Here is a 13,459-nt window from a genome sequence, read left to right as displayed (position 1 = left end):
CTCGGTCCGTAGATTAAAGTATCCGCCAGCGGCCCGTGAGGCTCTACAGTCTATCATTGTGTTGCATTCTCGTCGAGTTATGTCAGTAGCTATTACTTACATCTTGGCTATCCTATATCGTTGCCAACTCCCTCCCCATCTCTCAAGCAATAAGAACTCATCAGAAACACTATAACATGTTTCGATGTTAGCACGGAAATAATGCACCACATGGCGGGTGGTTAGCTTATTACCCAGGAATTAGTAACCAAAAGGAGAGTACCGCTGCGGTCGGTGAGGCTCGAATTCCACATACCGTTGGGGTCCTATTCGTGATTACTAACCTAGACCTGCCACCGCCGATGACGAGAGATTCGGGGCCGGCAAAGCATACCAAATTCCTTGGTTGGCTAGAAAGAGGAAAGAGGACATGATGTATACTAATCAATTAACCGACACACACACACACACACGAGTGAAAAAGGCTCCGGCTTCTACCCCCCGGCTCTCACCCGCTCTCCCTCCCAACGACACCTCCAAGAATCGGCTCGCCAGGAACCACCACCGCCACCAGAAAACCTACCAGCCAACCACATGTCCAATCCAACAACAGCTCAGCCGCTCCACACCGGCGGCCCGGGCGGTTGATACGCGTCGGGCTTGATGGCGTTGAGGTTGACGAGGATGCCGGGGTCGCTGCTCTTGTACGCGCCGGGCAACGCCACCAGCGGACCAGGCGTTCCGCCGCCGGGGCCCGTGACAGTGATCTGCGAGCACGAGAGATAGAACTGCGCCTTGTTGGCCTGCATCGCCAGGTGCAGCGCGATGTTCTCCACGCGCAGCAGGTAGTCGCCCGGCGGCGTGCTCGCGGGGACGGTCGCGTTGACGGTCGTGTACGCGTCTATGGGGATCATCGTTACTCGTTAGTAAACTGGTGGCTGCGAGCTGGGGAAGAAGGTGGGTGTGGTTGCGGTACTGCACTGACTCTGGTTTGGCCACGTGAGCTGCTTGTTCTTGTCGACGGCTGGCATGGAGGTGTGGATCTTGAACCACACGGCGCCCGACCCGTCGAACTTGGCCGCCGACGACCCGGCCGGCACCTTGGCGAGGTAGTACTGCGTCGGGCCCGGGTGGTTGATCTGCTGCGTCGAGATGTAGTGGACCACGGCGCCGGCCGGCACCGTCGCCACGCCGGCCGCCGTCTGCGACGTGTAGCAGCGGATGTCGGCGCTCGCTGCGTTCTCCACGCCCTGCTTGCTCTGGCTGTTCTTGGTCATGCGCGTGACGGACCAGTCTTTTTCCTCTGCCTGCCCGTTGACCACCAATCTGGGGAATGTGTCTGGCGGTGTTAGCCGGCTTGTGTCGACAAAATTTTGATGGTTCTACGCAACACGCACAATGTGCCTCAGCCACAGCTGCGGCAAGTAGCATGGACGAGAGAAACTTCATCTTGTTTCCCGCTTCCTCAGGCTCAAAAAGTCTGGGTTGTAGTTGTTGGTAAAGACGACAAATTCGTAGCTGGTCACGGGTAAACAACGCCGCTTGCAATATCTTATACCTTCAAGGCTGCCGCTTCCGGGACCCGGCATGTCTAGTCTAGTCTAATGTGGAGAGATAGATTGCGGCGTGAGTCCCACCTATGGAGGTGTGGACGGGTAATGGCATGGCTGCCATTGGGCTTTGTGGGGAATTTAGCCTGACCAAGAGCGCAACTACCGAGTGCATAGGGAATCCCAGGCCAGATGTGCGTGGCATACAGTCACAAGGCCGCGGTATATTGTCTAATTTACGCCCTTCGGCACCTATCCGCTTGTGAGCAGATTCATTTCCTGATGTCATCTTTCCAAGCCAAAGACATACCTACACTTTATTGTGCCCGGGGATGCATTCTGGCGTTTCATTGGCTCAGACTCGTCCAACCCAGAGTTTTGTTGTCAATCAATAGCGGTAATGAGGTAGCTAAACTTTGTCTAACAGGCATGGACGGTTATTACCTGATATTGCCATGCGTCGAGCCCATCAAATACAAGGTACTCAGATAGTCCGTGTTGTTGAATTGCCCCAGCTCGAAATGCCAGTGACTCTAATCATTCCAACGCAACTCAAGTATAAACATGAAAAAGACCCCTTAGTCGCAACCCTTTCTCTTGCTAGATCGGTGTCCCTAGAATCGTCATCAAGCAACCACTTCCCCCCTCAACCCCTACTCCAATATGCACCTCGCCTCACTCCACAGGAACAAGCGCGACGCCACACTCTTCCCTCTCACCAATCCTGAATGCCTTCCACCCGGCCTTGGGCAAATCAATCGACCCATCTTCAGCCAAGAACTTCATAAACACGCCGTGCGTCACCACAACGACGTCCTGCCGGCCCCCACCGTGCCGCTCCTCCAGCGCGCGCACCAGCTGGCCGATCCGCTGCCGCACGGCCTGCGCGCGCGCCTTGACAGCGTCGATGTCCGCCGCGTTCGCGCCCTCCTTGACGAACCACTGCGGCGGCAGGGCACTGAAATCCAGCGCGGGGAACCGGACCTTGAGGCTCGCGGCGTCAGACCCCGTGTCGCACGGCAGGTCGCTGCGCTCCTGCAGGTCCGGGTCGAGGATCAGGTTTGCGCTGCCGCCGCCGCCGTGCTTGCTGCTGACGAGAATCGCACCGAACCCTGCTAGTGCCGTCTCGAGCGTGCGCGTCAGCGGCGACGCCAGGACTGCCGCTACCGACGACAGCGCCGGGAACGAAGCCGCGAGCGATGATGCTTGCGCCAGCCCGGCTTCCGTCAGCCCCGGGTCGCGCAGGCTGAAGTCCTTGGACGCGTTGTGGGCCGACTCGGCGTGGCGGACGAGGTAGATGGTGGACGGCATGACTTTGGGGTTTGGGACTGGATTTGGGCTCAGGGGTGTTGTTGTTGTTGTTGTTGTTGTTCACTGGCTCAGTGGTGTGGAATCAATCGCAGGTCTCTGGGCAGAAGCTCCGACGATATGCTCAAAGCGACGACTAATATATCGCTCGTCCTGAGCCAAGCAGAGCAGCGACACTTGCCGGTTGTGGCTCGAGGTAGAGACCTAGGCAGGGGATAATTCTCGATTGTCAACTCGATGGGCACTTAAATGTCTATTCTTGGGGCCCGTCGAGGTTGATTCGAGTTATTTGCTACGCTGTCTACGAAACCAAGGCGCGTCTTCCCAGCAATTCTATAAGAGTCTCGATGAACCCTCAGAGGCCAGTCCGAGCAAAATGAGGGGGCGGCTCTTTACAGCTGCATGCACTCCGCCACGCCCCAGACTCGGCGTGCTCCAACCAAGCGGTCACGCCATTCGGAGCGGGCATTTCATTGGCCACAAAACGTTTCCTTATTTGAGCTGGAGTTTTTGGGCAGATAACATGGATTGACTCTGCATTGACTTGATTACTATAAATATGTGACAATAAACCGCAAAACACCTTCCCATGGTTTGCAACGCACAGCCGCCACCCGGCCACTCCTACCCGCACTGACTGGCCTAGCAGGAAAAGACGGCCGGCCCGGGGTTCTTGTACGACGTAGGCACGGGGTAGTTGATGTTGATCTGGATGCCGGGGTCGGCGGCCTTGTAGGCGCCGGGGAAGGCGACCTTGTATGAGGCGGGCGGGTCGGTGTTGCCGCCGCCCGTGACGCCGAGCTGCGCGCACGAGATGTAGAACTGCGCGCCGCCGGCCGTCGACGCCGAGTGCAGTGCAATGTGCTCCGCCCGCAGCAGATAGAAGCCCGACGTGATGCACTTGGGGATCGACACGGTGAACGAGCTCTTGCCTGTTGCGTCGCGTGTGTGTGTTTGTGTGTGTCAGACAGTGTGGGAATTCTTCAGAAAGCCTGGGGTGGGTTGGTGACTTACCGGTGCTGGGCCACGTCAGCTGGCCGCCAAAGTTTGGCTGCTCTTGGTAGATCTTGAACCACACGGCGCCGTCGCCCTTCCACGTGTTGACGGTCTCGCCGTCGGGGACCCGCGCCAGGTAGAACTGCATGGGGCCCGGGTGATATACGTTGGGGGCGGCGCCGTAGGTCACCGTCGAGCCGGCAGTGGCGTTGAACGTCGCCAGCGCTGCCGCGCTGCTCGACTGGAAGCAGCGGATCTGCTCCGAGGCCACGTTGCCGACGAAGCCGTTGCTCTGCCAGTTGTCCGCCTTGCGCACGTACTGCCAGTCGCCCCCCGTCCCGGCCTTGGGGAACGTGTAGTGTGCGCTGGCGCTGAGCGCCGCCCCGAGCACCAGAGCAACCGTGGCCAACATGGCTGATCGTGAATTGTGAGGATGGATATCAGCCAGCAGAAGATGGGATACCAGAGTGCCAAGACAAGAGTGACGTTTGGTGCTGCTGTGTGTCTTGCGGTAGTTGGGGACGAGTGTGTGTGTGTGTGTGTGTGTGTGTGTGTCTGCCACGGTACCGGCCAAAATTCAGCACTCACTTATATAAGTGCCTTGTATAGCCGGCCCCGAATATGATGGCGGGAATAATGGCCGGATTGGACGTGGTTCCGTGGCCAGCAGCTTGCCAAGAGGAGTCTTTCCCGGATCGCGTCCGCTCTTCGTTCCAAGGCTCTGGCGGCCGGCTAAAGGGCCAACCGCACCACTCACAGCGCCCCGAGTGATTAAAACAATATATGCCAGAACAGCGGCAGTTTGCTCGGCCTCACGTGGGCAATCCTTGTGTGCGCTTTTCCGGGGGCATTGTGGGGTGCAGCCACCTTATGCAAGCCCCCCCGTGGGGATGAACTGCGGCTTCTCGAAGTTCTCGACAACCCAACGAGGGTATTCCGTGGTACCGCTCTAGAATGCCTTCGGGATACTTCCACCCGCGTTCCACTGCTACCTTGGCATGCCATGCATTTAGCGGGCTTCCGTCTGAAAAACCTGGCATTCATAATTAACTGCATAGCCAGCTACTAGATTTGGAACCGCAGAGAAGAAAAGAAGAAGAGATTCTGATTACTGAGGCCAGGTATTGCGCTCTTGTATGAAGGCCAGCATCTGCGTCACACAACTGACTGCCCTCAGTTCTTCCTCGTTCATCCCTGCATCCTTCCTCCAGGCCTCCACGTCTGTGCGTATCTCGGAGTACATTACTTCGGCACGTTTCTCCTTGGCCTCTAAGACAGCGGGAGAGTCAAAGTTATAACTGCCTGAGATTTCCCATGTGTCGATTTTTTGGCTGCACCATGCTTGAAACTTCTTCATGACGTTGGTCACGTCCTTGGCCTGTACAACGTCGCTGGGTACTTCCGGTAGCGCTTCCTCGTACGATTCGACTTGGTCTGTGTCGTCTAGTCCGTCCTCGCCCTCGGAGGAGCCCACTCCAGCTGGTAGATGTGAGATGGGCGTTTTTCCCTTGCTTTCCGCTGGACCAAGTGAAAGCGATGGAGATGGCAGTGGAGGCGGAGAGTCACTACGCGACTGTTCGGCTCTCTTGAAAGAAGGCGGGCGAGATGAAGATGGAGATCGAGAGGTATGATCCGAACCTTCTGCCTGATCTCTGTCGTTGATAAACAGCGACCGCTTCCATCGAGCGTACATGTTCCTGTAGGCTTTTCCTGTGAGCAGTTCGGGCTCAAACGAGAATTCCTTATAATCAATAATTGACTCGGCTTGAGCATTGTGATCGGTAGGCCGCACACGAAAAAGGCTGGATTCTTGGTCGTACGCGATTGACAGCGACTCGGTTTCGTTGTTAGACCTTTTCAGCAGCTGTTGGAACTCTTTCGACTCGAGAATCTCCCGCATCTTGTTAATCGAGTCACTATTCGCATGTCAGGGCTTAATTAGCAGAGCTCTCATAGACTCGTAGTACTTGAACAATTAGGGTATTGCCGTGCTCAGGGCAGGAAACGCACTAGCTAAGGGCTGTGAGCAAGAAGTTCACCATTCCCGCTTGGCCACGGATGGACTGGCGAAGAAAGTCAATCTCGTTGCGTTTCCATGTTGCCGAGATGCGCAAGCGAATTGAAAACTTGCTGGGCTTCGGCTTCTCGACAAGGGTCAGGACGGGTTGGAGCTTGTCGAGGAGGACCCGGAACTGCTGTTCGCAATTGGCCAGAGCGAGATCCACTCCTTCCAGGCTGTTGCTGGAGGCCGGGCCATTACCGGCGTACAAGTCGCGAGTCTTGCTGATGGCTACCTCAAGTGTCCGACACTCGGCTGTGAGTTCAAGAACGTTGAGTTCTGCTCGCTGGACCTCGCTGCTGTACTGGTAGATCTTTTCTAACCCGAAGATGCATTTTGTAACCAGTGCTAGAACCGTAAGTGGGTCCATCTTGCCTCTGATATTCTGCCCGGGATCAGTTGGTGGATTTTGGGGTGCGGTCGAGACCTGGGACTCAGCCCCCCAATCTTGGTGAGCTGGTCCTTTCTTGGCTGCATTGTCATGTGAAGTGGCGTTCATCTTTTGTCTAATTAGGACTCTGATTTCTTCCTTATCGGACCCTACAAACGGAAATTGTCATGCATTTGTAACAGGAATCATGGGTCTAAAGGATTTGATGGGAATGCTACTGTTGTGGACTGTAAAAAGATAAAAAGAACACGATTTAGTAAGAGTCCACCCGCCACAGGAGTGAGATAATTACGCGCTGTCAAATTGTAATGTTATCAACTCTTCATCTGCATCATGTGCTCCGCAAGCAATGTTCCCCCGCAGCTTAAAGAGACGCGTGTCTCTTTCCTGTCAACATATACGTCGATCAGCAGAAGGGCTTGCAAGTAGCTGCCTTTTCTCCCGAACCGGTCCTGAATCTCATGCTTCTGTAGCTGGTCTTCTGGAAGCCGAGCAAGCGGATACTCTAGATCGACCATTATGCTCGCTGTTTGGTTCGGGGGTCCCATAAATTAGCTCTAGAAAACCACTTTCCTCGAGCGAATATTGTGAAATAGGGCGCCTGTAGAAAACGGACTTACTTTCTGCTTCGAGGTCTCGAACTCTGGTTGGACGCTGGTCTGCACTGCAGGTGACAAATACCACTTTCGACTTCTTGGTGCCTCTACGGTCCTGTAGTTTTAGCCTTCTAAGCACTTGAACCCGTTCATGTCTGGGTCGGGGATTGGTGGCATCATGGAAAATTGGATCGCCCTTGTCGACAAGCCACTCAATCTGACCCGTGGCCTGTCGGCCTCCGTCAGCAGGGTTGATTTGTAGATCTTCTGCAGAGTGTTTTTTGAGGTCAAATATTTCGCATCGAACCAACCCGTAATGACTCGAGGTTTTGCGGACTGGCTGCGGTGTTGGTGTGATACTGCCCAGCGCGTAGATGATGGAGCCTTTAGCTGCCCCTACCCAACTAGATTTATGGCTCTAATATTAGCAGGCGAAGGTGCCACTGTTGAAACGGATAGTAACTTGGGTTTGTTCGCGCCAAGGGGGATGATTGTTCTTACCAGTCATCTGATCTTTCCACGCTGACACCAAGTTCCTGGATAGAACTGAAGACATGTTGGTTTGTTCCAAAATCACCAGACAAAACAATTGACTGCGATTGAATAGCGTCAGCTTAGAGTTATAACAAAAGTAGGCGGTGATGGGTTTCTACCTTGACTTGATTTTTGGCAAGCTGGGCTTGTATGATTTGCTGTACAATGAGATTCGACAAGGTGGAAATTGATCGCTCGAACATGGTTCTCAGGTCGTCGCTGTCGGGTGGTTCAATCAGAATAGAGAGAGCAGACGTTTGCAAGTTTCAACTTACCTCGTTATGGTCAGGGCGCCATTCCGGATCCCCGTTGCCTCGTTGTCAACTGTCCCAATGCCTCGAGGAAGCTGGACTGGCCATCCAAGTTTCTGGTTCTTCCCATCAAATTGATGCAAAATTGGCTCCAATCTGTCAAGAAGCGTTCTTAACTTCGGTTTCACAATATTTGTTGCCCTTGACCGAATTTCCCAATCATCTGAAAAGGCGTTAAGCTTTTCGAAGTCATCGGGGTCAAGTCTGTCTTCTAACAGAGCAAAGAAGGAGTTCTCAATCTCGGGGATCCCAACTCTTTCAGAGTCTTTGTAGACGATTGCAAGGAATCTTTCTCTAAAAGGTGAGGTGGTTTCCGATAGACGACTCACGAGAAGAATCTCCAATCTTTTTGAATGCCATCTTTTGATTCTCTTCATCGACTACTTCGAGAGCATATGACGTGACAGTCTAGATATATTTACGGTATTTGTCAATTCTTAAGGCCTAGATTGGAACAGGGCCAAGGCATTAGGGACGTACCAATGGCCCGCCATCAATAAACTCACACAATATAAATGCATCTCCCTGCGATGGAGGCCGTTAGCGGGCCATCAAGGTTCATCAGGGCCTGTGTCGTTAACGCCACACGTACCCGCTTCCGGAACCGAAAGTGATCTTTACATTGCGCTTTAAAGAAGCAGTATAATGCGGCTGCTTCCGATTCAGTGACCATGTAGATCTCGCGACGTTTTGGAAACAAATTGAGGTTAAACGCCGACTCAACAATGCGGAAATAGCGACGTGTTGTGCTCTCGGGCCACATCTATTGTCAATGGGTAATTAATCATTACCTCAAGATCAACAGGCCATAGATTATTAAGAGGGTCCTAGACTAGTAGAATGGTTCCACCACATAAGAGAAGACTCACTGCAGGATAAGTAAAGACGAGATCAGTTGGGACTTTGTCGAACGCAAGTCTGCCAATCTCGTTGCATATATTGTCATGGATTTTCTCGATCAAGAGTTCAAAAAAGTCTTCGATTATGGAGTCAGGTGTTTTTGCGATATGTCGAGGTAGATCACCGGCAATAAAGTCTTTGGAATCGAAGCTCGCGGCATCATACACTTTCTCTGAGAAGCTTTCAAGTTCTTTCAACTTGTTTGTGGCATCGAGACCCGCTCTCAAGAACTTCTGGACTCGGCTATTATGGTCAATGTCGTATCCCCATTGATGGCACCCCCTTGGGCTTGGAGAATATGATATCTCGCTTGGAACTTTCTGCGATTCTGTCTTGGGCCAGTTCTGGATTACCCTTATGCCATTCGCTAGATTTAGACCCTCAAGGATGTAGCTGGAGATTGACAAATACGTGACAGCTAGGTGTATGAATCAATACAGAAAGGCAGTTAATATAGTGTATTAACTGCCTTTTGGCAAGCTAACATGCGGAAGGACCAACTCGTGAATTCAATTCCAAACTCGACCCCAATGGTTATTCGAATCTCTGTTTGTTTCAGACGTGAAGTCTCGGGCATGGCCATTGTCAGCTTTGACCTGAGCGGCGGTGGAGGGCGGTTGTCGATAATTAGGTTGAGCAGGTTGCATTCATTGAACCCTGTCTTGATAAGTCTTATCAATCAGCTCTCAAAGAGTGCCTAGGGTCGTGGAATACTGGAGCTATAATTACGATGACTAAAGGGTGGGTGGAGGGCGACGAAAGGAGAGAGTTGCGATAGCGACACTGGGAAAGCGGGGAAGACAGCCCGTGACGTGCAACGCAACAAGCACCGCCTCACTGCCTAATCTGGAAGTAGGTGTTCAGCCCCTTCCATTTCCAGATTGAGGTATGGCGTATCCAAACACAGCCATTCGATAAGCTGCAGTTCTTGGCATAGCTGTTCGCCAGTGGCAAACATCCACAAACTCACCTACACAATTCTTCAAGGGCAAGAAAGGAGGTATCCTAAAGCGGGAATAACATGCCAATCATCACAAATCTAGTTCCTACCTAATTACCTAGCTGAGCCAGTTCCAGGTGCTTAAACGCAAGGACATCTAATAATACTGTCGCAATAAAAAGCTAACTCATGCAGTGCAGGGAAAAGAAAAGGAAGACGCATCAGATCTATCAACAATCCGAAAGACGGCCAACCAAGCTGTGGATAATTAGAACACAGCTCCATTTCTTCCACCGCGCCCCCTATTTGTCTCGCGCTCCATACCATCCAGATGACCACATCTGTGTTAATGTAGCCGACTATATTCACTTCCCTCTCGTCAAACAGGCGTATGATGAGAAGAAGCAAACAAGCCATCTATGCTAATAGTGGTGGTGGCGGTGGAGGAGGTAGTGACGGTTGCTAGTTTGCGGCTGGAGGTGGAGGTGGTGGTGGAAGAGGCGGTTGTGGGTTTGCGGCTGGAGGTGGTGGAGGTGGTCCAGGAGGGGCTCGTACGAGTACTGGGGGCGCTCCCGAGAGTGGTGCCACGGGCGGGGCCGCGGGCGGTGCGTCGGGTCGTGCGTCGGGTGGTGCAGGAGCCGGCTCCGGGGGTGCCCGTAGCGGTGGCGCCCGAGGCGGGCCAACAGAAACGCCAAAGGTTGGAGCTCGCTGGAATCCGAGTGGCGGCGGAGGTGGCGGACCGCCGCGGACTGGGAATTGAGGATATCCCGACATGGGATGAGGAGCCGGCATCATTGGTGCTGGGCCAGGGTCCGAGCTGCTCCTCGTCTGGTAGGAAGTTGAGCTGCTGGACTTGGACGTCGGGGATGATGCTACCGGTGCTGACGAGGATGAGGACGTCGAAGACGATGATGATCCTCGGCGATAGAGGAAGCGCGGGAGGCAGATGATGCAGAATCCAACTGCTATGGCGATAATAACATAAACGATGATGAGGGTGGCAATGGTGTAGTTGTCCTTCATTGTGGCTGGCTGGGCTTGCTCTAGTGAGCTTTGTACCTGAGAGTTGCCAGGTGGTTGATTACGTGTGAGGAACTAAACGTTACATCAACCTGGAGCAGGCCTCAGGGAATCAAATGCGGCTGGTTGGGAACAAAGGACAAGAAAATGGGGGAAGCAGGAGACGAGGAATGGCATTGGGGAATGGGGATGAAGAAATCCCTGATACTTCAGAAGTTGGGAATTTGGTGCGAAAAATGATGGTAGAGACTGACGATGATATCTTTTGCATAGCACTAAAAGCCGACATAAACAAATAAAGCCCAGATTAAGACAATTTGACAGATCCCCGGCCGTTGCAAATCGGGAGCGCTGATCACGTACTGAAACCTGCGTCATGCCACTACCCGGTTGTCGTAACGCAGGTAACACCCGCACAAAGAGCGGTGGAGATGGATCGAAGGGAGGGTTTGCGATTCCCGATTTCAATGTGGCACAAATTACGGCAGACAAAACGCTGGCGTCTTTGGCGGTTCACCCGCCACGGGATGCTTCCGAACACATATTCTGAATGGTTCACGCGGTATGGTGTCGTCAAATCCGCGAATCTTAAATCAGCTATTTCTTTAATGTTGCTGATTATCGGTGTCTAAATGGTCCTAATTTGATATATCCGCCGTTGTTCCTATCCTGAAACCTGTCCCACAACCTAGGAAACGTTTTAAAGTGTCCAAATACAACTATCTAGTACTTACACATGTGCGCAAGGTGGGATATGGATTTTGGGGTTACATGTATGAAGAAAATTACATATAAATTTCTGGAACTGCGAAATCCAACAAATTTCTGTGTTCCAACGGTTCTAACCCGTATTAGTACTACTTATATCAGATGTCCTTTTAGCAATTATCTCACAGATAGACGTTAGTGTTTACTTTAGTCACAGTGGTGCTTAGCTACCTGCGTACGTATTCTGTCAAATCGCTTCTCGAAATTCCCAGCTAAAATTATGACAATATTTCCACAATAAACATTGTCCCCCAATAAAGGCAACACACCTAGCTGACTTCATTGAAGCTCAGGTCCAGAAGAGAAGTACCGGAGACGCAGGAAGTCAAGGTCGACGAATATTTCGTTGATTGGCCGGTAATCGGTATTATCATTATGAAGGGGCTGTACTAGCTGCAGTATGCCCATGTTTAGATTAAATAGCTAAGATTCTTACAATATGTTCTCGTGAACTAGGTTCAATAAATATTCAACAAAGATCATGTGTACCACCCATTAGAGAAATTTAGTCTGGTCCTCAAAGAAACCGGAATTACTCCTTGGCTTCTTGCTTGACAAAAGCCTGGCGTGGTTTTCAACCATTATTGCCTTGGTAGTCAAACAACGGATGGAGTGTCGAATGGGACATTGACGCAGCATCAATGTCCCTTCACGTATTTCCATGACTAAAAGTATTGGGGACCAGCCTTTCCGTGCCGGCTTTCGCGTTGTTTATTAGAGCTCCAGATCATCCCAAAAAGTATCGTACGCTGTAATAAACGGGGGATAATCAGTCCGCCAGCGCAACGCCACGGCGGGATATCCAATGCACTCTCCGCTTTTGGCAGGAGGCGAATGCACACGGTGCCATTCAAGCAGGCTCTATATTAAGAGCGCCCACGGGGTTCCTTGAGCCAAAGTCAGCGTCGCATTCCGAGTCGCGACCCCTCACAAGACTGCTCAGTCGCGATAGGTCCTCTGGAGTGATACCAAGCCACAATAGCGCCCGTCCAGACTCCACTGTCTCACATGTTCTCCAAATTCGGCCCTTCCACGCGTTGACGCTGGCTTGCGATTCGAAGACAATACTTTGAACGTGACCGAGCCTTGCCGATGTTGCCGCCACAACCTCGTCAGAGTTGCGCCCCGCCGGCGGAACAATTGGCCATCTTACAGGTTCTACTCTCAGAGCCTGTCAGAGCGTCGGATCACGCTGTGTCAACGTTACTTCTTGGAATATTCGCGCTGTCTGGGCGAAGGCTTTGGGCATGGAGCCGATGTGAAGACTGAGGGTCTATTACCTAGCTACCTTTGATCGAGGAAGGGCTCCGTCAGGGACTATTGACAAATTGCGGTGATGCTTTAGAGAGACAGAAAATATTTATACTCCCGCTCTTCCCGCTTGTTCGATATCCTCTTGCCTAATCACATCATCCTCAACCTGAATGACAACATCAGCAAGGAAACACACTTCAATCAGTCAAACATCAACCCACGAGCCAACACCGCCCAAAATGAAACTCATCCAGTTCCTCATCGCATCAATCCTCCCCTTCAGCATCTTCGCCATGCCCAACCCTGCGCCTGCTGCATCCCCCACTGTCGACGAGACGGTCGTAGCCGTCGAGGCTGTCGAGGCCGTGGGCTACAGCGAGAAGCGCGACGAGCCTAGCAAGCTGTTTGCGCGCGACCGCGTGTGCCGCATCAACGGCAGCGGCCGCGTCAACTGCCGCTCCTGCCCTAGCACGTCGTGCTCTGCGCCGTACTACGTGGTTGGGGGCAGCTCCTGTACGTTTCACATTCTGTATTGCTCGCCTCTTGTTGGTGTAGTTACTTCGTTTGCCGAAAGCGCGAACAACTGGCTAATTAACGAACCCAACCCAAAAGACAACTTTGACTGCGCTGCGGCCGGTGAATGCGTCACCATCGGCGGCGTCACGAACTGCAACTGGGACCGAACTGTTGCTGAGGGCTGCTACGTCTCTGCGTACTACACCGATTCGGGCTGTACAGTCGGTATGTTGTCCCTAACCACCTATTCTATCTTGCTGCCAAGGAGCAGTTGGACATGTATTCAAACTGACGTGACATGATTTACAGCCAACCTTGGACGGTGCTGATTGGACCG

General features: G+C 52.6%; 6 protein-coding genes across 6 annotated transcripts; 1 reads left to right on the top strand and 5 right to left on the bottom strand.

Moving 5' to 3' along the window:
- Positions 1-593: 593 nt before the first annotated feature.
- On the bottom strand, positions 594-1,428 carry B0T26DRAFT_750556 (glycoside hydrolase; the record flags this gene model as incomplete). Its single annotated transcript, XM_060445242.1, has 3 exons — positions 594-880; positions 965-1,318; positions 1,377-1,428. The coding sequence occupies 3 exons, from the start codon at positions 1,426-1,428 to the stop codon at positions 594-596; spliced, it is 693 nt and encodes a 230-aa protein (XP_060299194.1).
- A 495-nt stretch (positions 1,429-1,923) lies between these two features.
- B0T26DRAFT_705942 (histidine phosphatase superfamily) lies at positions 1,924-3,196 on the bottom strand. The gene has a single exon (XM_060441782.1). It carries the CDS (start codon positions 2,838-2,840, stop codon positions 2,205-2,207), a length of 636 nt encoding a protein of 211 aa, XP_060299193.1. The 5' UTR covers positions 2,841-3,196; the 3' UTR covers positions 1,924-2,204.
- Positions 3,197-3,479: 283 nt separating this feature from the next.
- On the bottom strand, positions 3,480-4,245 carry B0T26DRAFT_643084 (the record flags this gene model as incomplete). Its single annotated transcript, XM_060437504.1, has 2 exons — positions 3,480-3,769; positions 3,852-4,245. The coding sequence occupies 2 exons, from the start codon at positions 4,243-4,245 to the stop codon at positions 3,480-3,482; spliced, it is 684 nt and encodes a 227-aa protein (XP_060299192.1).
- Positions 4,246-4,941: 696 nt separating this feature from the next.
- Positions 4,942-6,262, bottom strand: B0T26DRAFT_750553 (uncharacterized protein; the record flags this gene model as incomplete). The annotated part of the gene is made up of 3 exons (XM_060445241.1): positions 4,942-5,312; positions 5,472-5,749; positions 5,844-6,262. The coding sequence occupies 3 exons, from the start codon at positions 6,260-6,262 to the stop codon at positions 4,942-4,944; spliced, it is 1,068 nt and encodes a 355-aa protein (XP_060299191.1).
- A 1,847-nt stretch (positions 6,263-8,109) lies between these two features.
- Positions 8,110-9,368, bottom strand: B0T26DRAFT_705934 (uncharacterized protein). Its single transcript, XM_060441781.1, has 3 exons — positions 9,126-9,368; positions 8,231-9,042; positions 8,110-8,132 (listed from the first exon to the last, which is right to left on the bottom strand). The coding sequence occupies exons 1-2, from the start codon at positions 9,205-9,207 to the stop codon at positions 8,552-8,554; spliced, it is 573 nt and encodes a 190-aa protein (XP_060299190.1). The 5' UTR covers positions 9,208-9,368; the 3' UTR covers positions 8,110-8,132; positions 8,231-8,551.
- A 3,477-nt stretch (positions 9,369-12,845) lies between these two features.
- B0T26DRAFT_750551 (uncharacterized protein) lies at positions 12,846-13,451 on the top strand (the record flags this gene model as incomplete). The annotated part of the gene is made up of 3 exons (XM_060445240.1): positions 12,846-13,119; positions 13,219-13,347; positions 13,432-13,451. 3 exons carry the CDS (start codon positions 12,846-12,848, stop codon positions 13,449-13,451), a joined length of 423 nt encoding a protein of 140 aa, XP_060299189.1.
- Positions 13,452-13,459: the final 8 nt, after the last annotated feature.

The sequence above is a fragment of the Lasiosphaeria miniovina genome (assembly GCF_030549165.1).
Source record: "Lasiosphaeria miniovina strain SMH2392-1A chromosome Unknown B0T26scaffold_3, whole genome shotgun sequence".
Lineage (NCBI taxonomy): Eukaryota > Fungi > Ascomycota > Sordariomycetes > Sordariales > Lasiosphaeriaceae > Lasiosphaeria > Lasiosphaeria miniovina.
The sequence above is the reverse complement of the archived record's forward strand: the minus strand, read 5'-3'. Positions and strand labels throughout refer to the sequence as shown.